The 24,698-nt window shown below is 45.2% G+C and overlaps 1 protein-coding gene across 3 annotated transcripts in view; it reads right to left on the reverse strand.

The window, feature by feature from the left end:
* DYNC1I1 (dynein cytoplasmic 1 intermediate chain 1) overlaps window positions 1–24,698 on the reverse strand; it is a 2,048,030-nt gene that overhangs the window by 1,715,478 nt on the left and 307,854 nt on the right. For all 3 annotated transcript variants that reach the window (XM_078663722.1, XM_078663723.1, XM_078663724.1), the window contains exon 4: window positions 15,796–15,880. In XM_078663722.1, the coding sequence (XP_078519848.1) occupies window positions 15,796–15,880 (85 nt within the window). The remainder of the gene's footprint in view (window positions 1–15,795; window positions 15,881–24,698) is intronic.

The following is a 24,698-nucleotide window of genomic DNA, read 5'->3' on the forward strand; positions in this document are numbered from 1 at the left end:
ATACTTTACAACTTGCCTCTAAGTTATGCCTGACTGCTTTTTGCGCCAAGCTACCCAGAGTTATGCACTAGTTAATTTAATGACTTTTTGTGGTTCACCCTGCAATAGATTGTGGCTGTTGCTTGACCATGGCTCACACCCTAGTCAATCAACAAACACATTTCTCACATATACCATAGCATATCAGATATAAATTAGACCGCAAGGGTGACTGTCATTATATAATCATATCATCGATCTCAATATGACCTCACACATATATGAACCATTTGGAAGGTATGCACCCATATCTAGACTTTAAAAGATAGTAAATATCTGTGACTTTAAGAGCCCGGAGAGCCGTGTTGCGTGATGCAGGACTTTTCAATGGGCGTGCAATTGGTAGTCAAGCAATTATTGTTGAATCCAACCATTATCAATACTGGATTGCACTTAATATTTCTATTAGTATTTTCTCCCAAATTTGCTTAATAACAGAACAGGTTGCAAACATGTGTAACCTACCCACTTCTCTAATTTACATCAAGAGCACTTAATATTTTGCTGAGATTACCATTCATGATGTTTGACTGATGCAACATAGAAATCAAACACATTCCGATAGTGATGTAGCCGTAATTTGGATTGGAGTGGACTGAATTGAACTTTGTATTCATTCAGTAATTTGTTCTTTTATAATTTCAGTAGATAGCTATTCTGACCATTTCGGCCCAAACAGTCCAAACTTTTAGCTCATCTATTACATGAATATCTCATAATATACTTATATTCTTAATGATGTCTCTTCTAACATTACAATATATAGTTTGGGAAGGATTTCAGGTTGGAAGTTATGATTTTTACTCAATAATGGTCTAATTTGAAGGTATCGGATGATACTCCTTCTGATGTAAGAGTATTGAAAAACAAGTTTCACATTTCAGATGTCCTGCACTTGAGAAGTGAGAATATCGATGCTGGGCACAGTGCTAGCGGTACAAAACGGGTGGTGATGGACGGAGCATCTGAACCAATCAAACACTCACACCCAGTCAAAAGATCTGGGTTTAATCCATTACCGTTCTTTAGCCCACTCTGCCACCCCAGTTCAGACATGGCCATATGCAAATCAGTCTGACCCTGTGCCTCATCGGAACAGTCTAGCCCGGACTGCCAAGCCATGCCATCCTGGACCGGAAACAAGCTTCCTAGGACCGGTTTCTGGCATGTCAGCCATCTTCAGCCAGACTTGCTTGAATCCAGTGGCAAAGTGAGCAAGGGACTCACGTCTGAGCATACCCTGCCAACTTATGGCGAACAAAGCGGTACAAAAGGGGGTGGTGATGGACGGAGCATCTGAACCAATCAAACACTCACACCCAGCACAGTGCTAAGGAACATATCTGAAACTCCGGTCTCTTGAAAACCAAAAAGAAACAGTGGAATGGCACTTGGCTTCCACTTGTCTCCTCTACTCATCACTCATGGGTCTCTGCAGGCCTGAGACTGGTAGAGGTTAGTGGGTTAAGCTCTGGCATCACCAAACACTGCTTCCCCCAGCAGCTGAAGGTCTGTTAAGAACTGCCACACACTGCTGCGGCGTTACCTCACTGTAAACTGTAAAGCGCCTCTGCCAGCACTTGCTCATGGATTGAGTGATTAGAGCACAGCCTTTAGGGTCAATTGATGAATAAAAACTAATTAGATCAGTTGGTGAGGTCTCATGATGCCAGGTAAGATTTTTCTTCTTCCAGAGGAAAGTAGCAGAATTCATTGTTTTGGTTTTTTTGTTGGGGGTATAGACCCTACTGAGGAGGGTGGGGGAAGGTGGCTAGAAAACAAGTATTACTTTTTAAACTACTTATAGAATTAGAGTGGACTGGTCTTAGGAAGGTGTGGGAGGGTGCCATGGTACTAAAAAATACATATGTTTTAAGTATAGGAAGGAGTGAGGAAGAATATGAAAAGTAAGAAAGGCCATTTTGTAAATGGCTACCGGCTGGTTCCTTTTCATTGGCTCAGCTGATCCACGGGAACCATTAAATGAGGATTCATGGGGGTTCTTATGGGTATCAGACATACAACGGAAATAGTTTGTTATCAATAATTGGAAGCTTACACCTGAGCACTGTAAGTGATATCACAGACAACATGAAGTTCCCTCTCATTATCTCTATGCCATCTGTAGCCATTCAGTGGGAAAAAACCTTGCTATGAACAGCAGCCCTGTAATAATGCTGTCTAGCAGTAGTAGAGAAGGAGTAGTTTCTTACCTGTAACTCCAGTTCTGTAGTAGGGGTATCTCTGTGATAGTCATAATCTGTGAATAGTCCCGCCCATGTGCGGGGACCCCAGAGCAATAAAATAGTCTCTTAAGTTGTCTTCTTCTGCAGTCCTGCATAGACACTTAAGAGAAAATGAAAAACAAATAATGCAGCCTGACATTAACAAGGCTACATTGGCCAGCACTTCATCCTGAAGTGAAAAAGGATAGCCAAATAATATGGAAATGTACACATGTTACAGTGTTTCACACAGAGAAACTCCCCTTCACAAAAACCCTTTGTCATGATAGAGAGGAAGGGTTGGACAGACAAGCCCCATAGTCTGCCATTGTGTGTCTAGAAAAGGGATACCGTGCCTTTAAAGAACCCTCCAGAGACCCTCGGTATCCCATGATGCACAGCCAAAGGCAAGTTACTTTCAGTTATTTTTGGAGGTCTTATAAAGCCAGGCCTGTAGCATCTAGGAAAACACTTTCTTCTACCGGGGAGGAGGGTGGGTCGCTTATGACTATTACAGAGATACCCTTACTACAGAACTGGAGTTACAGGTAAGAAACTACTCCTTCTGTAGCAGGGGATCTCTGTGTATAGTCATAATCTGTGAATGGAATGGCAAGCCCATCCCAAACAACCAAACCCAGCGTTGGAAGAAAAGTAGACGAAATATCCTTACTGAGCAAATAAATTCCTCAGCGAAGCCTGCCCAACTTGTGCATCTGTCCGTGCATCAGAATCCAGGCAGTAATGTTTAGCAAAGGTGTGGACAGATTTACACGTAGCCGCCCTACAGATGTCTGCAATCGGAACGTTACATAGCAAAGCCGCTGTAGCCGCCTTGCCTCTAGTTGAATGAGCCTCAGGCCTACCCCCTAGAGTCTTGTTAGCCTTCTGGTAACATAGTTGTATACAGGACACAATCCACCTAGATATGGACTGTTTGGAGGTGGCAAGACCAGTCCTGACAATCATAATTAACAAACAACTGATCTGACCTACGAATGTTTTTGGTGTTATCTAAGTAGAATTAACACCCATCTCACATCAAGTGAATGAAAGGACCCCTCCGCCGGAGACGAAGGATGTTGAAAAAAAACATTGGTAAAGTGATCGTCTGGTTGACATGGAAGTCAGATATCACTTTAGGAAGAAACTTAGGGTGAGTCCTCATGACAAACCTGGAAGCATGAAATACAGTATTGGGCTCCTGACAACACAGAGCGTGAATCTCACTCACCGTGGGAGCCGATGTTATAGTCACAAGGAAAGCCACCTTCCAGGATACGTGCTGTAATGAAGCCTTATGAATAGGCTCAAAAGGCTCCTTCATCAATCTAGACAGCACCACATTCAGCTCCCACGGAGGGGGAGGACGCCTAACGGGAGGAAATACCTTCTTCAAACCTTCCAAAAAATTTTTAATAACAGGGATTTGGAAAAAGGAAGTTTGTGAAGGGCATTTCCTATACGTAGTTAATGCTGCGAGGTGAACCCTAATAGAATGAAAATTAAGGCTAGATTGAGCTAAATTCAGCAAGTATGGAAGAATGACATCTTCCTCAAAGGATGTAGGATCAGCATTCTTGGACGTGCACCAAATGCAGAATCTCTTCCACTTGTAGGCATAGGAAGTCCTTGTAGACGGCCTCTTTGCCTCCTTGAGTATCTCCATGCAGTTGTCAGGCAGGTGTAAGTATCCATACTGCACTAGCTCAGGAGCCATGCTGCAAAACTCAAAGATGAGAGGTTGGGGTGCACCATCTGCCCCCTGAACTTCGTGAGGAGGCCCGGCCGACATGGAAGCTGGGGCTGGAGACACCGGTGGAGCAGGTCGGTGAACCACCACTGTCGAGGCCACTCCGATGCAATGAGGATCACCCGGGCCCTGGATAAGGACAGCTTGATCAACACTTGTGGAATCAGGGGAATGGGCGTGAAGGCGTACAGAAAGCAGTTCGACCAGCTGATCCATACTGCATTCCCCAGAGTCCCCGGTTGGTAAAACCTGGAGGCGAAGTCTCGGCATTTGCTGTTGTCGGCAGATCTAATTCTGGAGTGCACCATCTTGCGAAGATGTTTCTTAACACCTCGTTGTTTAGGACCCATTCGTGATTTTCCTGAACGAGCCTGCTGAGTGCGTCTGCCTGAGCATTCTGCACACCTGGTAGATGGGTAGCCATTATTGTCAGTCCCCTGGCTAACAGCCAGTACCAGATCGCTTGCGCTTCCTGATATAGTGTACGCGATCTCGAGCCCCCTGCTTGTTAAGGTAATACAGCACAAAATGAACAGCTCTGAGTTCCAGAAAATTGATGTGATACGTGGTTTCCGCCTGAGAACACGTGCCTTGGATCTGAAGATGGTCCGAATGCGCTCCCCAACACTGGAGAGAAGCATCCATCACAATGGTCTGTATAGGAATGTCCTTGTGGAATGGAACACCACCACTTCAGGGACAGCTGAGCGTGATGAGACAGTCGGAGCTCCCAGTTCCCTAGTTTCTGGTCCCATTGATCCTCCAGACATTCCTGCAGCGGCCTCATGTGGAGGCATGCATGTGGTGTGAGAAAGATGCAAGAAGCCATCAACCCCAGAAGAGAAGACACTGTCCTCACTGTCGTTGATGGAACGGACATGAGAGTCTGAGCCTTCCGAAGGATCGATAAGCGTCGCTCCTCCGAAGGACACACGCTTGCCCTGAGAGTATCGATGGAGGCTCCCAAGTACTGTGGACACTGAACAGGAGTCGAGACAGACTTGGACAGGTTGATGTCGCGACCCAGTTGGTTCAACAGAACAGCCGTCCTGTTGAAATACAGTTTCGCTTCCTGGAAGGTGGATGCTTTGATCAACCAATCGTCGTCCAGGTACGGGTAGACAAACACCTTGTTTTTCCTCATGTGCGCTGCCACCATTGACATGCACTTTGAAAACGTCCTGGGTGCAGACTTCAGACCACAGGGAAGCATGGTGTACTGATAGTGGTTGGTGCCGACTAGAAAGCACAGGAACGTCCGATGCTTCTGTGCAATGGGAACATGGAAGTAGGCGTCCTACAGCTCTATGGCGCAAAGCCAGTTTCCTCGATGTATATGGATATGGATAAATCTGGTGCAAGGACAGCATGCAAAATTTCTCTCTGCGAATCCATTTGTTTGCTTGTCGCAAATCCAGAATGGGCCTGAACTCGTTTTTGTCCTTTTTGCGCACAAGAAAGAACCGTGAGTATAGACCCTTTTGTCTTTGAGATGGAGGAACGTCTTCTATCGCCCCTTTTCTTAACAGGGTATTGGCCTCCGCTTGGAGTTTGCGCGGCGGGTATTGCAAGCGAACCGGTGGAATAGCTGGAGGAGGGCTCAGAAAACAGACTGTATCTACTGCAAACAATATTCAGCACCCACTTGTACTGAGTAATTTTTCTCCACTCTGCCAGGTAGTTTTGAATGCTTCCCCCTACCAGAGTGGGTAACAGAAGAGGGGGAAGTAATCCCTCAGGGCTTGGACCCAGCCGGGCCTTTATTACCCGATGTGGACTGTTGGTTGCCTCAGCCCCTCTGACGCCTTTGGAAGAGCTGCCTCTGATATTGCTGCTGCTGCTGCAGCTGCTGCCCAGCTTGGCGAACCTGCCCGCGTTGGAACCACTGGGAGGAATATCGCCGCTGGTAGGGACGGAAAGTCTTCTGCTGTTCCTTGGGCTTCTCCAAGCCCACAGCCTTGAGTGTTTCGATTTCCGCCTTCATGCAAGCCATTTCCTCGTCCGCATGGGTCCCAAAGAGCGTGGATCCCAAAAAGGGCAGGTTGGCAATTTGCTGCTGTGCTTCCAGCTTGAGGGAGGTAAGCCGCAGCCAGGCGTGCTGCCTCAAAGTCACCCTGTGACAGTGTCCATGGGCTGCTAGGAGAGATGTGTCTGCAGTCACAATGATGATTTGGTTTGACACCATCATGCCTTCATTAACAACCTCCTGAAAGTCCTCACGTTTGTCTCTCGGGAGGAGTTCAATAAATTGCTGGAGAGAATCCCACAAGGAGCAGTCATAGTGGTTGCCGTATTGCAGACCTTCCTACCCGCTGAGTCCAGTCTTCAGCTCTTTGTCTGGTGGCACCGTAGACGATGGAGCCGTAGAGTGCTGTTTCTTTGCCGCCACCACTATAACCAAGTCCGGAGGAGGATCCGTCCGCAGGAATGCGGGGTCCAAGTCCGGGGGCCTCTATTTCTTCTGAAGTCGAGATGGAGCTGATTTCTCCGAGGTAGGCATCAGAAAAAGTTCCATAGCTGGTTCCTCCAAACCAGGCACTAGAGGAAGCCGGGGACGTGAGAGTTGCTTTCTTTGCAGCGTCTCAAAGATCAGACGTGGAAGGGGTAGGCGCAGTCAGCACAATCCCCAGCTTAGCCGCTCCCCTCAGCAACACATCGTGAAAGGTAGCGATGTCATCAACTGGAGACACCCTTGTGGGAGGAGAGTCCGATAAGGTCGGCAAATATCTCCCACCACTAGAGGAATTTGTGTCCCTAGTGTATCTGGAGTGTGATTTCTCCCGGTCGGGACGAAGTCGAGACTTTGTGGAGGACCTGTGCCAGCTACGAGAAAAATGTCGTGGTCTGGAGCGAGATCTCAGCCTTCAGGGCACAGGTGGCATTACCGGCACCGGTGGTTGAGGTGGTGGTCTGGTTGGAGGCGGTGGAGGAAACTGAATCCGAGGCCGTGGAGGCGACAGACGCGGAACCACAAGCTTGTCCATGCCCGGAGACCTAGTTGGTGAATAGGTCCTGGAGTATTCAGAGTCTGGTAAACTAGTCACTCTTTTCCTCTTCCAGGCCGGCCTTGAAGAAACTGCCCTAGAGGCCTAGTGCCCTGATGGAGACCACCTGCGCCGCTCCGACCTGAAGCGGCCAGATGTAGAAATGCTGACCACAGATCGTGACCTGCTCCTGGAAGGAGTCCTCTTCCTGGACGTCAACTTTCTCCTAGACGTCGATCTCCTGTACGACGTCAACTGACCTCTCGGCGTCGACGGCGAAGATCTTCTCAACGCCGACCTGCGCGTCGACGTTGACCGCGAAGTCGGCTCGACGGCAAGCGCTGATGCCTTCGGGACTCAGTTCGAAGACTATGATGTGTCGACGTAGTCTGCGAAGTCGTCGACCTCATCCGAGGTCTCGACGTCCTTCCCCTCGACGCTGAGGGTCGACGTTTAGCCCCAGAGCCCTGGGTCGACGGGGAACATATAGTCGTCATACCTTTCGACATAAACGTTGTAGCTATCGACAGCGACAGGGACCGGGACCGATGTCGTTTCTGGGCCTTCTTGTGACTGGGGAGCCCCCCAGCTACCGAATCATGGGAAGTGGAAGCAGATAGAGTCCCTCCACGCCCCGAGGTCCCACATGCATCCTGATGTCTTCTCTGCTCCAGGCCTTGGAGACTAATCTTCTCCCGGTCACGCAGGGTCTTCCTGGAGAATGACTTGCAGATGACAGGAGTCAGGAACATGAGTAGATGGAAGTCAGAGTATACAAACTCTGTGAGAGTCTAACTTGGCCTTCTTCCTGCCACACTCAGGGCACTTGTCTGGCATTTTGACAAGAAAGAGGTGGCTTAGCTGCTCAAAAAAAGACAGCAAAAGGAAGAGAAAGGCCACCGACGTCGCGTGAAACACTAAAACCTTTCAAAAAGCTCCAAAAATGTAAGTTATACCAATAGAGGTAGAGCTCAATGCTCCAGGGTCCTGCTAGCAGGACCTGGAAAAAAGAACTGAAAGTAACTTGCCTTTGGCTGTGCATCATGTGATACCGAGGGTCTCTGGAGGGTTCCTTAAAGGCACGGTATCCGTTTTCCAGACACATAATGACAGTCTATGGGGCCTGGCTGTCCAACCCTTCCTCTCTATCATGACAAAGGATTTTTGTGAAGGGGAGTTTCTCTATGTGTGAAACGCTGTAAAATGTGTAAATATCTATATTATTTGGCTGTCCTTTTTCACTTCAGGATGAAGTGCTGGCTAATGAAGCCTTGTTAATGTCAGGCAGCATTATTTGTCTTTCATTTTCTCTTAAGTGTCTATGCAGGACTGCAGAAGAAGATAACTTAAGAGACTACTTTGAATGCTCCGGGGTCCCCGCACATGGGCGGGACTATTCACAGATTATGACTATCACAGAGATCCCCTGCTACAGTAGAGCACTTTACACCGAAGCATCTAGTGAGGGACATGGCAGACAATGCCAAACAACAACAGTAAGAACAATTGTTACTTACCTGTAAACAGGCGGTTCTCCAGTATTGGTGTCTTTCATAGATTCACTTGCTTGAATATTCCCCGTCGTCGAAGTGGGAGTCCCATGGTAAATATCATAGCAATAAGATGCTATTAACATAAGTATGTAAAAACATAACACATAGAAATACACAGTAGAAAGGCATAGAAATACCAATAAATAATTCCTACATAGGAATACATGGTAGAGAGAAATAACACTTGCAACATATCCATGTCATTATGTTAGTCCGAACTGCAGCCAATCAGGCGCAAGCACCCCTCCAGAACCTTCTCCTCAGAGCTCAGTCCCTCAGATTTTCGTAGCACAGGAGTGACAACAGAGGTTATGAGGAGAAGCGAACCTCTGAGGGGAGGTGGGTGGGTCGCATGTGAATCTATGAAAGACACCAATACTGGAGAACCACCTGTTTACAGGTAAGTAACAATTGTTCTTCTCCAGTATTGGGGTGTCTTTCATAGGTTCACATGCTTGAATAGAATAGTGAGCAGTAGTAGCCGAAAAGGCTTGAAGAAACCATGCAACAACATGGAAGAAACTCAATAAGACTATAATAAAGTCATGCAAGTAATAACCATAAGCAAAATAACCATAATGGAGGAGGGAAGCCAGAGGCTCACCTTAGTTAAAAAGATTGCTAAGCACTGCCTGTCCCACTGCCATATCTGCGTCAGTGATGGCATCCAGGCAATAGTGTCTTGTGAACATATGCCTGCTGGACCACGTGGCCGCTCTGCAGATTTGATGAAACGGCACACCGGCAAACAGGACAGTAGAATATGACATCGCCCTGGTGGAATGGGCCCTCACGGAAGACTGAAGAGGCTTGCCGGCTTTCTGATGGCAGAAAGCAATTGCTGAAGAAATCCAACGTGCAATAGTTGGCTTGGTAACAGGACGTCCTTTGCGCATGTGTCCATAGGCAATGAACAGTTGATCAGACTTGCGAAAGGGTGCCGTACTATTGATGTAAAATTTAAGACATCTTTTAATGTCCAAGGAATGTAGGCGTTGCTCTGCCGGAGATTGAGGATTGGCAAAGAAATTTTTTAGGAAAACAGGTTTGTTACTGTGAAAGTCAGTAGGTACTTTAGGAAGGAAAGTTGGGTTGGTGCGAAGCTCTACACAGTCCGATTTGAATTGAAGGAATGGAGGTTTAATGGTGAAAGCGTGAATATCGCTTAATCTTCGAGAGGATGTCAGAGCAAGGAGAAGGGCTACCTTCCAGGTGAGAAATTTTAAGTCCGCTCTGTGGATGGGCTTGAATGGTGCTTTCATTAGTTGAGCCAGGACGACATTAAGATGCCAAGTGGGAGGAGGACGCCGAATGGGCGGGAACTTCCGGAATAATCCTTTGAAAAACTGTCGAATTACTCTGGAGGAGCAGAGCGAAGTGGAACCATATTGACGGTAGCGCGAAATCGCCGCCAAGAAGACTCTCAAAGTAGAATGTGAAAGTCCTGATTGAGCCACTTGCAGAAAGAACGGGAGTAGCTGATCTGGAGTGGAATGAAGAGGATGAATATTGGCATCAGCGCACCAATGACAAAACCTCTTCCACTTGAGCTTGTAGGTTTTGACTGGAGACCGAGCTCTTGCCTGAGCGAGAATGTCCCTGCATGCTGGTGAAATATTTAAATGGGCAAATTCAAGGTGCTCAGGTTCCAGGCCGATAATTTCAGAGAGGATGGGTTTGGATGACATATCTGACCCTCGTCCATCGTGAGGAGATCAGCTCGAGGATACAGAAGGATGGGCTCACACTGGGAGAGGAGAAGCAGCTCCGAGAACCACGCTTGTCGAGGCCATCTGGGAGCAATCAGGAGGATGTGGCAAGGTTGTCTCCGCATCTTCCACAGCACGCGAGGAACCAGTGGAATCGGAGGAAAAGTGTAGGCGAATAGATCGCACCAGTTCATCAAAAGGGCATCCCGCACGATCCGGGGTGGGGATGCCAACTTGCGTAAGAAGGGCATTTCCGGTTCTCCGGTGTGGCAAAGACAACCAAGGGTGGGTGGATGACCCAACCGTCGAAAGACTAGGTCGAGTGTTGGTTGGTGTAACTGCCACTCGTGGGTCGAACACGTGAATCTGCTGAGGGAATCCGCTAGGATGTTGGAGACTCCTGGTAGATGAATGGCAGTCAGGGTGACGTGGTGACTGATTGCCCAATCCCAGATCGACTGTGCCAGACGAGACAAGAGAGGAGATTTGGTTCCGCCCTGTTTGTTGACATAGTGCATACTGGTTGTGTTGTCCGTTTGGATGATTACTGACTCTCCCTTGATCAAAGGATGGAACGACTTGAGTGCTAGAAAGATGGCCATCAATTCTAGCCGGTTGATGTTCCAAGAGAGCTGAGGCAGAGTCCATTTGCCTTTGATCGACAGACCTTGAAGGTGTGCACCCTACCCTTCTAAGGATGCGTCCGTCGTCAGCGTGAGTTCCGGAGCGGTGGTGAGGAAGGTAACCCCTGCTGCGATGTTGGACTGTTGCGGCCACCACTGGAGAGCCGTCTTCATGCGAGCGGTGACACTGATCATGTCGTTGAAGGATCCCGTGACTTGACGTCATTGCCCGTCCAGTTCTTCCTGAATAGGGCGAGTTTTCAATCTGCAATTCGGGATCAGAGAAATGCATGATGCCATCCCCAGAAAGGACTTCAAGATCCGGACTGAAACGGACTGTCTTGCGAAAATACGAGCCACAAGGCTGAATATCTTCAGTTGACGCTCGTGAGACACAAACGCTTTGGCTATGAATGTGTCCATGGTAGTGCCTAGAAAGTTTCTGCAGAGAGCTGGGACAAACTGGGACTTCTCGGCATTGATGGAGAGGCCGAGGGAGCGGAAGACCTCCTGACAGCGTTGAATGTCCCGAACCAACTGGCTGCGAGATTGAGATTTGAGAAGGCAATCGTCCAGGTATGGAAACATTTGGACACCCTGGAGCCGCAGGTAGGCTATCACAGGAGCTAACACTTTCGTGAAGACACGAGGGGCGGAGCAGAGGCCGAAAGGCAGCACTCGGAACTGGAAGTCTCTCCGTCCCACCTGGAAGCGCAAGTACTTTCGATGACGTAGAAGAATTGGCACATGAAAGTAAGCATCCTGGAGGTCGATGGTTGTCACGTAGTCGTCTTTGGAGAGAAGACGCAAAATCTCCATGAGCATGAGCATACGAAAGGATTGGGATTTGAGATAGTTGTTCAGCGCTCGTAAGTCCAGAATCGGACGCCAGTCTCCTGATTTCTTGAGGATAAGGAAAAAACGGGAATAGAACCCCCTTCCTCTTTGAGACTGTGGAACCACTTCGATGGCACCCTTTGAAATCATAATACGAATTTGTTGGAACAACTCCTTGAGGTGGGGTGGAGGTGGGCCGGATGGAGGAGTGGGAGGAGGAATCTTGACGAACTCCAGAGGATGGCCCTTCTCTACAATGTCCAGAACCCAAGGGTCTGAGGTGATGGAGGACCATTGAGAAGAGAACAGGGAGATTCGACCTCCAACTTTTGGGGGGAAAGGCAAGTCATTGTCGTTTGGAGGTAGGTCCTTTATAGGCAGACTTTCCTCGATAGGATTTGGAGCACTGCTGACGGGAGGACTGCTGCTGCTGGGAAGAGTAGCGCTGATTACCCTTGTTGTAGGAGCGGTATGGTTGATTAGATCCTCCACGAAAATTGGAGTTGGTGCCGCGTCCACGTGGGCCACGAAAAGATTGTTTTCGGGACTGTAAGGTCCCTAAGGAGCGAGCAGTGTTGGTGTCCTTCTTGATGGCTTGAAGAGCCTCATCAACATGTGCTCCAAAGAGTGACTCTCCATCATACGGCATATCCAGGATCTTTGCCTGGACCTCTTGACGAAAAGAGGTGGAGCGGAGCCATCCCTGTCACCGCAACACGGCTACCCCTGCAAGCTGACGGAAACCAGTCGATGAAATGTCTACTAAGCAGTCTATGATCTCCTCAGCTGCTCTCTCTCCGTCTTGCAGAATTTAAGGCTTCAGCCCTGGAGGGCACCGGGAAGAGGGCTACAATGGCAGCCATGTCAGACCACATCTGACGGTCGTATCGCCCTAGAATAGCTAAAGCATTCGCTGCTCTCACCATGGTAGAGGCCATTGAAGAACATTTCTGCCCAATGGCGTCCAGGCGACGACCTTCCCGATCTGGAGGAGCTGTAATAGGTGATGCTGGGTTCCTTGAGCGACACTGAGCAGCTTGAGTGACCACCGAATCTGGTTTCTGCTGCTAAATCAGGCACGCGGGGGAACCAATGGGTGCCTTGTATTTCTTTTCTAGGGGAGGCATTTGAGCAGGGATGGTATTTGGTGTCTGCATAAGTTTCAATCCTTCGTTCCATATGAAATCGATAATGGGGACTGTATGGACCTGTTCAAATGGTTGATTTTTAAAATCATAAAGAAAACAGTCCTCTTCTCTTTGGAATCTTGGCAGTTGAAAGAGTTGGGCAGCCCTGTCCATTAACTGATGGAAGCTGGCAATGTCCACTGGCGGGGAATCCCCAGGTGTCACTGGAGGAGGGGACGGCGTCTGAATTTGGTAGTCGTCCTAATCGGCCATGGTGTCGTCGTGGTTGTCATCATCCTGGACTTCGCCCTCTTCACGATCAGGGCGAACGTCATCATCGTCATCTGCATACACAGTAGTGTGTATCTGGACTGACGTCTGGACTTGCGGGGACGGTGCTGATGGTGGTGGTAGCGGATCCTCAGGTGGAGGTACTGTAGGCACAGGTGCTGCCGGTACTGGCGAACCCTGATGTGATGGGGGAAATCGCCTGTTATACTCCTCCAACATATGAGGAGAGGCAGTGTCACTGTTGTAACCTGCACTGATTGTTCTTCGTCTTGAAAATAATTCTCTTCAGGTTCCTAACCATAGTCTTGGCATTTAATCACTAATTCAGAGGGACTGCGTGCCACCCGAAAAGGGCCACCGTCATCCTCTTCCAAACCAGAGTCCTCTTCAGAGCCAGTGGCAAACAATGGCGAAGGTGGCTGCTTGTCATCAGGAATAGACAACTGGTCTACCTGAACCTGGCGACGTTGGTGCAGTGGGCTGATGTTGGAAAGATCAGATCCCGACAGTGGAAGTGGCACCAGTGGCAACGATGCAAAAGAAGAGGTAGTCACCGTCGACGAAGTCGCCGTCGACTCAGCTAATGACGACGGCATAGGCGTCGACGAAGATGTAGATGATGATCCCCTCGCAGTCGATGATGAAGTTGCCGTCGACGAAGTCGTCTTCGATGATGAAGATGCTGTCGACGGGACCGACAAAGATTTAACAGCTCTCGGCGATGAAGATTTCGTCGACGACGAGAGAGCTTTTTTTACGTCGACGAGAGGATAGGTATCGTAGACGACACAGGTCTAGAGCTCATAGATACCTTTGTCGACATAGATGACGTCGATGTAACTGTCGTCGACGAGCCAGCAGCAGATGTCGTCACAGTCGCCGTCGACAAGCCGGAGACGGCAGATCACGTCGTTGGGACGATCGTCGACTCTCCCGTTGACGATTTAACATGTTTTTTGGTGGAAACATGACAGGAAGAAGCAGAAGACGCCTGAGAGTCATATCTCGTGGGCATGGGCATAGCTGGAGTAGGTGAGGCCACCGCAGGAGCCACAGAAAGGGAAAGTTTCTTCTTCTTTAGAAATGGAGAAGACAATTCCGGCACACAGCTACGCTTACTGGCTGCTTTTGAAGTACTAGACAACAGGCTGTCTGCGTCAGAAAGTGGGTTATCCTGGTCTTTAAGTCTCTGCAACCAGAGGAGGAGACGACCTTCCCTGTCTTTAAGGGTCTTAGTAGAAAAGGTCCTGCAAAACTTACATTTGCTCACCTCATGGTCCGGGTAAAGACAATATATACACTTGCTGTGGGGATCTTCAGAGTATAAACGCAGCTTCCCACAAGAAGAACAGGGTCTAAATAAAGACTTCTTACTTGAAGACATGGTAACACTGGAAATCCAGAAGAAAGTTGAGAAAAACTGAGCAGAGCTCAGGGAGACTCCCTTCACACGACGTGCGGTAGAAAATCTGAGGGACTGAGCTCTGAGGAGAAGGTTCTGGAGGGGTGCTTGCGCCTGATTAGCTGCAGTTTGGACTAACATAATGACATGGATATGTTGCAAGTGTTTTTTCTCTCTACCATGTATTCCTATGTAGGAATTATGTCTTGGTATTTCTATGTATATCTACTGTGTATTTTTATGTGTAATGTTTTTACATACTTATGTTATTAGCATCTTATTGCTATGATATTTACCGTGGGACTCCCACTTCGACGACGGGGAATATTCAAGCATGTGAATCTATGAAAGACACCCCAATACTGGAGAACTGTTTGAAAGAACTAATGTGCTGTGGGAATGCAAAGTGTTCGTGTTTTGGGCTGCACTAACAATGCACATTGTTTAGGGTCACAGAATGTCCTGCAGAGATAATATCCCATACCACCCTGGCTGATAACTAACCGGCATAAATAGAGATTTCTGCCTGTCTGGCAGAGATCTCTATGCCTTCAGAGGAGCTACCATCATGTTGGCTCCTCTAAAGGCACTGTAACTTTGCTGAGTGGCCACCATGTTTCATGTGAAAAACTAATATCCCTAACACCAACCAGTTTTCTCCCAGGGTATGGAGTAATTTGTGATTTAATCGGTTCTTGACCACCATGTTTTTCTTGACAGTCCTGAACAAGAATTAAACTGAGTCAGAAGGCCCACCCTATATACAGCAGACAGGCTGAGGTACTTAGACTGATGGCCTGATGACCCTGGGTCTAAGGGTAGAAACATGGTGTTTTGTCCAATTCATACTAGCGTGGTTGGAACATTGGTTTGTTATCCCAGTACTCTAACATGTTTGTGGCAAAGCATTTCTATCGGGCAAATGGTAACACCCCATGTGCACTGATATCTATTCAAAACAATAATGTCAAGCTTTAGTTGTATTTTACAGCAGTAGGCATTGTATACATTTGTTATAAATGTACATTATCATTTACAACCTTCCTTCAATAATCCAGAAAGTAAGCTATTTGACAAAAGGGCTTGAGGCCTACTAATTACTTTTATGAAAACTAAGCTTCAATCAAGGTAATGCACTGCATCATTTGTTAATAAAGTATCATTGAGTAAAGATGATCCAAGACAATACAGTGATGAAACACAAGCATACCATGAACGTACTAAATCCAAGATCATATATAGTTGTTCATACCTTCCTAGCGGTCCCAGCTCATCCTGGCTGCTTACTTCACTTGGTGTGCTCACTGATTTCGAGGAGGGAGACATAGGGGTTGGGACTAAATAATGAAAATAACAGGTATCCCATGTTAAAAAATGTAGTGGTTGCACTGAGAAAGAGCAGTCTCAGACAAAATCAAATTAGCGAACAAAAACAAAGAGGGTAAGGGTGAGGCATATTGTAATGATGACAACAAAATAAGGAATGGGAAAAAGAAAAGGCGAAAATTAAGTGAATTTTAAATATTTCTGGAATAAAATGAAAATGAATTCAAATAGGCAAAACAAAGCCAGTTGTAGTTATATATAACTTAAGTGAAGGTTATCAATTGACGCAGTGCATGCATATTAAATATTTTGATAACAAGTCTCACAATCAACACATTCGTAATACATTGTATTTGTGAAAAGCAATTACACACTGTTGATTACAATCACACACTACAAAACCATTTCAAAGCATGAAATAGAATTTGACTCATATGATGAATCCATGGGGCACATGGAAGGGCAGCAGACACTTGTGGGGCTCCTTCTGTGATGCGGATAGAGTTGGTGCACATGTAGCAGCAGTGCTGGCCTGAGATGGCTTTCCTCATTTGCATAGGGCATGTAAATGAGAGAATCATTTTGCCTCTTTTCCTGTGTCACAATACAGACATGTGCACAGAGGAAAACCTGGATCCTGAAGCCTGCCCTCTTGAGAAAAGAAAGGTGGTCTCATGGACCCCCTAGGGATCTGCCTGTCGGTGGGTGCAGTTACTCACTGCATTGCCCGCACGGGGATCTATAATTCCTTTTTAAAGTGCAGGCGGGTGTCCCCTACACTGTGAAAAACGGAGCAGCTTTAAGGCAGCCGTCCATATAGCAGTGAATGCTTTGCCCTCAGGGAAGCACATCCATCATAATAGTGATACTGTCCCAGTTTGCATCTGGTGCACTGGTTAAACGGTGCCCCATGGCACAAACAGGGAAAGTACTCTCTATTAGAAATACAGGCAACGGTTAGACTAAACTCATTCACTTTTTCCAATGCAAAATTATAAAACAAAAAAGGTAGCAGTTTGCTTTACATGGGCTGGGCACTACTCCCCATAGATTCATCAATTGATCAAGCGGCCAATTTTAAGTAAAGGTGAACAAACCCCTGAGAGAAGAAGACATAAGCACGTTTTAGGCTTGTTCCTCTGCTGCACAGTATGCTCTGCCATACAAGCAAGGTACCACTTTTATAAGAGGCTGTGTGCAAAAGCAGGATGAGAAGACATTATCCATAGGTAGTGGATTCCAGAGTTTACTGCTAATTAAATGTAAGGAACTAGAGCTTTACACTAATGTTTGCAGGGCATTATGACTAAGGACAGCTTGTTTGACCCACACACGGTACACCACCTTTGATTTGTCAAGATCTATAATTTTCAAAAGAGGTGTAGGGTTATTAGATTTAGGTTTGTAGACAAACCTAGAGCCAAAATGTAGAGACATCCCACTAGCTGAATTTTAGCAGAAAAGGGCCTCCAAAAGCACCTCACGTATCCCTGTTATTTATCTGTTCCTCCGACATGTGGCATGTCCCGCCAGACACGCTGGGTACCATTCTCACAGGTGGAGCATGGAACCGTAATATGGTAAGACATTCACCATTCGCATTGAATTCAAATTTTAAGTGCTATAAATTTCTACGTGGTGCAGTTGCTTTTCCGCCATTAACTGATATTCGCAGAGCTATATGTGTAATGAGAGCTTATATCCTCAAGGCTCTGGTTTCAGAAACATATGTGGTTGATAGGTTTCTCTAGCTGCCAGGCAATCATAAGACACAAATACAATTTTCTCACACCCCAATGAGTAACTGTGCACCCACACCCCATCACCAGCCGGTAGAAAGTCAGGTAATACTTGTGCTAATGGTGGAAGTCATGACCTGTTCCGGAAGGCTCTCGACAAAGTACCCAGTGGATCTTAGTGGGAATCCTGATCAGGCAGGGTTCAGGCATCATTTGGGGAAGGACTTCTGGAAAAGGAAAAGGCTTCCCTTTCTATAAATTGCTCTTTCATATTTAAAAGCCTTTGGTAAGTTGAGGTCTGCCTCTGAAAGCTGCTGCTACTTCCAGCTGATGGAGATGAGTGGCTCAGGTAGCTTATAGGATCAGTGCCAATGATGCCATCATGGTCTTTGATGCACAAATATCAATACTACCTTACTGCAGTGAAAGTTACTCCAATAACAGCTGAGGAGAAGTAAAGAAGCAGTGTGTGCTCCAGTTCACCATTGTTGGATTTGGCCCTCTCTGCAGGGTCATCGCCAACCTTTTTTGCCTTCATCCCTCCTGTTTTTTGAACCCATGTTTGTTAGCACTTTACTACTGCTAACCACTGCTAAAGTGTGTGTGCTCTCGCCATTAATCATGGCAAAATTGGCTCACGCCCTATTGGTTCTACCAAAAGGAGAGGGGCCATTTCATTCCAAAGGGGTAGGGCACCAAAAAGACAAATTAAAAAAATAATGCCCCCTTTGGGCAGATAAGCAATTCAACGCTTGCATGTCCACACCAAGGATCAACCAATATCACCAAAACAGAAAGTACAAATATAATAAAATATGCATGCTCAATGCCAATAAATTTTCCATTTATAATTTAATATATACTCATTGAACTCACAAGATATTAAAAAAATCATTATTTGTACAAACATCTTCAGTATTTAAAAAAACATTAAATATCATTTGATACACCAATATAACAAAAGTAAGACATGATCAACACATAAAAATAGCGGGAGAGTTCATTAGACAATAATGTCATTCAAGGAACACCAATCTAACAAATCATCTGCTCAACCGAAGTACTCTGGAATCTAGGTTATAACTTGAGAATCAAAGTCAAAAGATCTAGTGTATTGGACTGTATAGCAGAGACGCGTTTTGGTGGGTTCTTTGATTTCACAATCACCTTCTTCAGGAAAAACGATACCTCCCCACCACGTAATTTTATCTAAACAGTACACGGAGACATAAATTAGAAACAATACAAATTGTTCTTAACATTGAATTTACTTAGAATTTCCTAGGGAAGTGGTGCCCCTAGTACCCAGGGCCTGTAAATTAAATGCTAATAGCGGGCCTGTAGCACTGATTTAAGTGACTTAAGTAGCCTTTTTATACATGTCTCAGGCCTGCTATTCCACCCTATGTTTACAGTTTTAAAATGCCATTCAGACCTGGCAAAAAAACCTTTTGCTTGGCCTAAACCTTCCTTTTTTTAATACATATAAATCCACCATAGGGATGGCCCTCAACAGCCCACAGGGCAGGGTGCAGTGTATTTTAAAAGTTGGACATGTACCTTTAAGTTTTACATGTCTGTCACTGTAATGAAAATCTCCTAAATTCAGTTTTTACAATTGCAAGGCATGCCTCTCCCTTAGGATAACATTTTGGTTCCCTTATTAATTTTAATAAGTGGTAACTTTTGAGGGGGGACAGGTAAGATAGTCATGTTTGTGGTCTGAAGAATTATAATTTAAAGCCATCTTTAATGGTAAATGTGGATTTTAAGTCACAATACTGAAAATGCCACTTTTAGAAAGTTGACGTGTTCAAACCATTGGTGCCTCCAGCCTATTCCTGGGCCACATTGACTAGGTGTAGTTGGCAGTTGGCCTTTGTGCATTCCTCCTAGACAGTGTCACAAAGGAGGGTATGGGTGTTGGCAGGATGGGCCATGTCTAATTTTATAGGGCGGCAGAGCTGTCACCTACCACACTTGCACTTCAAAGGCACTGGCTGACCTCACAGACAAAGCACTTCACACTAGCCTATTATGTCCCTCCACAGACTGGGACGAGGGTAGGGAGGGAAGAAATTCCAAACATCTCTGTAGGGGGTAACTTCAGAAGCTCTCCCCATTTCAAAGTGGGCACCAGGTACAACAAGCATTGGCATAGCCAATAGGTCTCGCCTTTAGGACCTTATAAGTGTTTAGCCATGCAACAGTTGATGTTGTTGCACCAAGGATATTGTGCTGCATAACTAAAAACTTATAAGTTCCCAAAAGCGAGACCTATTGGCTATGCCCATGCTCTCTGCCCCCTCCCCCCCCCACGCTTTTTCAAAAAACTTTAATAAGCGCGGCGCAGTCTTCACGGACACCGCACTATGCAACGCAATAGGTGTTGCTTTTGGTTCTGTAAATAACTATGCCTTTTAATGTTTGTAAAGGCATTGCCATTTACAATGTCAATAGCTCAAAATAATGTCATTGCGAGACTGTGCAGAATGTACAGAACAAGGTGTGCAGAATGTACAGCACAATGTATGCTCCCTGTGCAGACTGTACAGCACAAGGTGTACTCCCCCTGTGCTGAATGTACATCCCAAGGTATGCTCCCTGTGCAGAATGTACAGTACAAGGTGTGCTCCCTGTGCAGAATGTACAGCACAACGTGTGCAGAATGTACAGCAGGTGTGCAGAATGTACAGCAGAAGGTGTGCAGAATGTACAGCAGAAGGTGTGCAGAATGTACAGCAGAAGGTGTGCAGAATGTACAGCAGAAGGTGTTCTCCCCGTGCAGAATGTACAGCAGAAGGTACGCTCCCTGTGCAGAATGTACAGCACAAGGTATGCTCCCTGTGCAGAAGGCACAGCACAAGGTGTGCTCACTGTGCAGAAGGTACAGCACAAGGGGGCTCCCTCTGGACAAACCACAGCTCCATGATCTGCCATGGTGCAGAATCCATAGCCCTGTGAGTTGCTCGCGGTTTACAGCCTCCAAGACCTGTCACTATTCCGAAACCGAAGCTGCGCGTAGTGTGCAGATAGCGCATCTCCGAGATCTGTGGAAAAGCCATAATAACCATGGCAAACACTTTACAAAAACTACAAGGTGAGTGAGACGTGCTCACTGAATATTGCGCAGAAACTACAGCTCAAATCGTGCTCACTGTACTGAAGCAGCAGTCCTTTGTCCTGTCACTGTGCAGGGAGTACGCCTAAGGTATTGAGCTGAGCTGAAATGACTCCCCTAACATGTGCCTTCGGGCAGAAACCACAGTAAGGTCTTTCACTGTGCAGCAACTCCGCCCTCGGGCTCCTTGGGGTGCCAATGAGACTTCCTCAGTATGCAAAGAACAGAACCCCCTGAACGGCGTAGTATGTAGAAACAACAGGCCCAACATGTGCTCACTGCATAGAAACCACAGCGCTACAGTCAGCTCTGTCTGCGTAAACCACCGCTTTGAGATGTGTCAATGTCCTAACAAAACACAGCGCCAGCACTGTCAGTGTGCAGAAACTGTTGTATCTTAGCAATGACGTCATAGTCTCATGGTCACTGTGCTCACTGGATTCCAGAGTGTGGAATCCAGGGAGCAGATCAGAGATGCACAGATGCTGAGGAAGTTAGTCCTTGAATGCTCCTGGGGTTGTTGATTAAATAAACTACTTCTCCTCAATTAACCACTGTACTCCAAGTCATTTCAGTGGCCACGAGGATGGGATTCATATTAAGAAGAAAAGAAGACTTGGATTGAAGATTTTTCTACCAACTGAAGATTTCTTCATACAACCCCAGGAAGCCTGAACATTTATAAAAGTTTCAAGGTACCTTTATTATTGATATCGTTTTGAAACGAATGAACTCCTGTTTTGCGCTTATTTTGAATTTTTTGCGTTTTGAGAGCCTAAATCCAAATTTTTAACTGTTTTTGACATATAAACTGTTTTTAACATGTCAAAATAGCGTACAACATCGTAATCTTATTGCCATTTTTAAATACGAAGGATCGCTTTCTTTTCCATCGCTTTAAGGATTACAACTAATTGTTATTTTGAAAAATGCCGACATGTTAACATCTTACTTCGTTTCTTCATTCAAAAAATGCCGCCGTGTTGATTGCCGTCGCGTGCACATCGCGCTGCCACTCAGCGCATCTAACGCTGATCACCTGCATTCTTTTTCTGGGCTACCGCGTCATCGCGTTGCTACATCAGCGCGTTCAACGCTCTAACTTCAATTACTGCATCATCACGTTTGACGCTCCGCAAGCGGCCATCTTAAGTAACCTTAGCAACCAATGCCATTTCACTCGCACAGACGGCAAATGTAAACAAACAGTGTTATTTCACTCGTCGGACTCAATTTTCCTTCGGCAAGTCTACAAATCATTACTTATATTTGGCATTATTAAACGTTCCTCAATAAACAAAATTATTCAATTTTTTTGGGGAAAACATTTTTTCCATGAAGTAAACTTAAAACAAGAAATGAACCTTGAAACAAGTGAAACTAGTGAAACCAGTTCTAATGATACAGCTATTGATGTATATTCTGATGCTTTAAAAGCATTAGAAGAGAATTATGGTAAAAAAACGAGCATTGTTGTTGAAAGACACAAATTTTTCTCTAGAGCACAATTAGCTGGTGAAAATGTGCAACAATATGTGGCATGTTTAAGAACTTTAGCCATCACATGTAAGTTCAAAGACTTACACGAAGAAATAATAAGAGATCAGTTTATAAATAGAATTAAAAACATCAAAATTCAAGAGCGTTTACTTGAACTAAAAAATCCATCTCTACAGAAAACTCTTGACACAGCCAGAAAAATGGAGAATACGTCTCACTATGTCAAAGAGTTAAGTTCTAAAGATGAATCTAGTAATGTCAATACTGTATCTACAGGCTATAGAAAAACTGATTATAAAAGCGATAACAAGGAAGTTAAATCTGGTTTTTCCAAAAATAAATCTAGTTTTTCCAAGAGAGTCTGTTACAGATGTGGTAGTCAGAAACACACTGCTGATTTCATTAAATGTCCTGCTAGTAAAGTTACATGCAGTAAATGCAAAAAAATCGGTCATTTTGCCAAATGGTGTAGAACTGGTGATTACAGTAATTGGAAGCGTTCTGTAAATCTCGTAGAATCTCACCTTGATAGTGAGGAGGAAGTACTTGATGGCAATGAGAATGATATTGAAGTGATGATGTTGCAAGATGATTTTGTTAATGATATCTCTGAAGACTATTGTCCGCCTAAATGTGAAGTATTGATAAATGATGTCTACATGATGCTTTGGGCGGATTCATGTTCGCCGTACACCATCATTGATAAGAACATGTGGGAAAATGGTAACAAGTACACCTTAATAACAGCTGATGCACGACCTAAAGGATACTGTGGTGTTAGATTACCTGTTATAGGCTATTTTGAGGCCAAAGTAACTTTCAAAGGTAGATCATGTTCTACCAAAGTTTATGTTGTTGAACAGGGACGTGCTTTATTGAGTTGGAAAGATCTTAAAAAAATGGGATTGGTACTAAATCCTAATCATCCTGATCAAGTAGTTTTAGCTAATGATTATCTTGAACATGTATTGGTAACTAATGAGGATTCATCTTCTAAATGGGAATCTGTTTTTCCCAAATTATTTAGCAAGGAACTAGGATGTTTGATCAAATTTGAACACAAAATTATTTTAAAAGCAGACAATACTCCATCTGTGCATAAAGTAAGGAATGTACCATTTGCTCTACGAAATCCCTTGAAGGATGAATTAAATAAGTTGTGTAAGGCCAAAGTAATAGAACCTATTGAAGCTTCAAATTGGCTTAGTCCCATCGTTTTGGCTCGCAAACCCAATGGAAAAATTAGGATGTGTGTGGACCTGAGAGACTTAAATAAAAATATCTGGGTTGATAGATATCCTCTGCCACACATCAATGAAATGATTTCAAGCATTAAAGATGCCATGTTTTTCTCGTCAATTGATTTGTCAAACGCATATCACCAAATCAAATTACATCCTGACTCTAGGCATTTAACATCTTTTATTACACCTGAGGGTGCCTTCCAATATCTCAGAATGCCATTCGGATTAGCATCTGCATCATCAGTTTTTCAGAGAGTTATGTGCAGCGTCCTGAAGAATGAATCTAATGTAAGAATTTTTCAGGACGATGTTCTTATCTGGGGGAAAGACATACTTTCTCATGATCAAGCAGTACACGGTGTGCTGCAGAAATTACAAGATGCTGGTCTAACTGTAAGTGGGGAAAAATGCAAGTTTGGAGTCAAAGAAATTGATTATCTTGGTCATACCATTTCCAACGAAGGGGTTAAACCTAAAATGAAACTTTTAGATGCCATTGAAAAAGCACCCCACCCTATTAATAAAGATCAGTTACGATCATTCTTGGGACTTGCGGAATACTATTCTAAATTTGTCCCAAACTTTGCTGACAAAGTGCATAATTTAAGATTGTTAATGAAAAAAGGTGTTTCTTTTACATGGTCAACCTTATGTCAACAGGCTTTTGAGAACATCAAAAAAGACATCACAAAAGCAGTGGCTCTTAAACCTTTTGATCCTGATCATATCTCTATCATTGTGGTGGACTCAAGTGCTTATGGTTTGGGTGCTGTCCTTATGCAAAAGCACAATGAAGCTGAACGTATCATAGCGTTTGCATCTCGCACACTTAAGGGTGCTGAACCTTCTTATTCTGTAATTGAAAAAGAGGCTTTAGCATGTTGGTGGGGTGTAGACCATTTTAAAACTTTTATTTGGGGCACTTGTTTTGAATTAAGAACAGATCACCGACCTCTTATTGATATCTTCACAACTAAGGGTGCTTCAAGAGCCACTCCCAGAATAGCCAAATGGTTATATAGACTACAGGAGTACAACTTTCAAATAAATTATGTTCCTGGTCATAAAAATATTAATGCAGACTGTTTATCACGCCTTCCCTTGCCGTGTGACAAAGACGATACTTCTGAGGATAAAGATGAATGGTTAGTTGCCAGCATCGAAGAATCATGTAATAATGCTATCAGTGAACAAGAGTGGGTTCAAGCTGTAACTGATGACACGT

Source organism: Lissotriton helveticus, chromosome 10 (genome assembly GCF_964261635.1).
Source record: "Lissotriton helveticus chromosome 10, aLisHel1.1, whole genome shotgun sequence".
Lineage (NCBI taxonomy): Eukaryota > Metazoa > Chordata > Amphibia > Caudata > Salamandridae > Lissotriton > Lissotriton helveticus.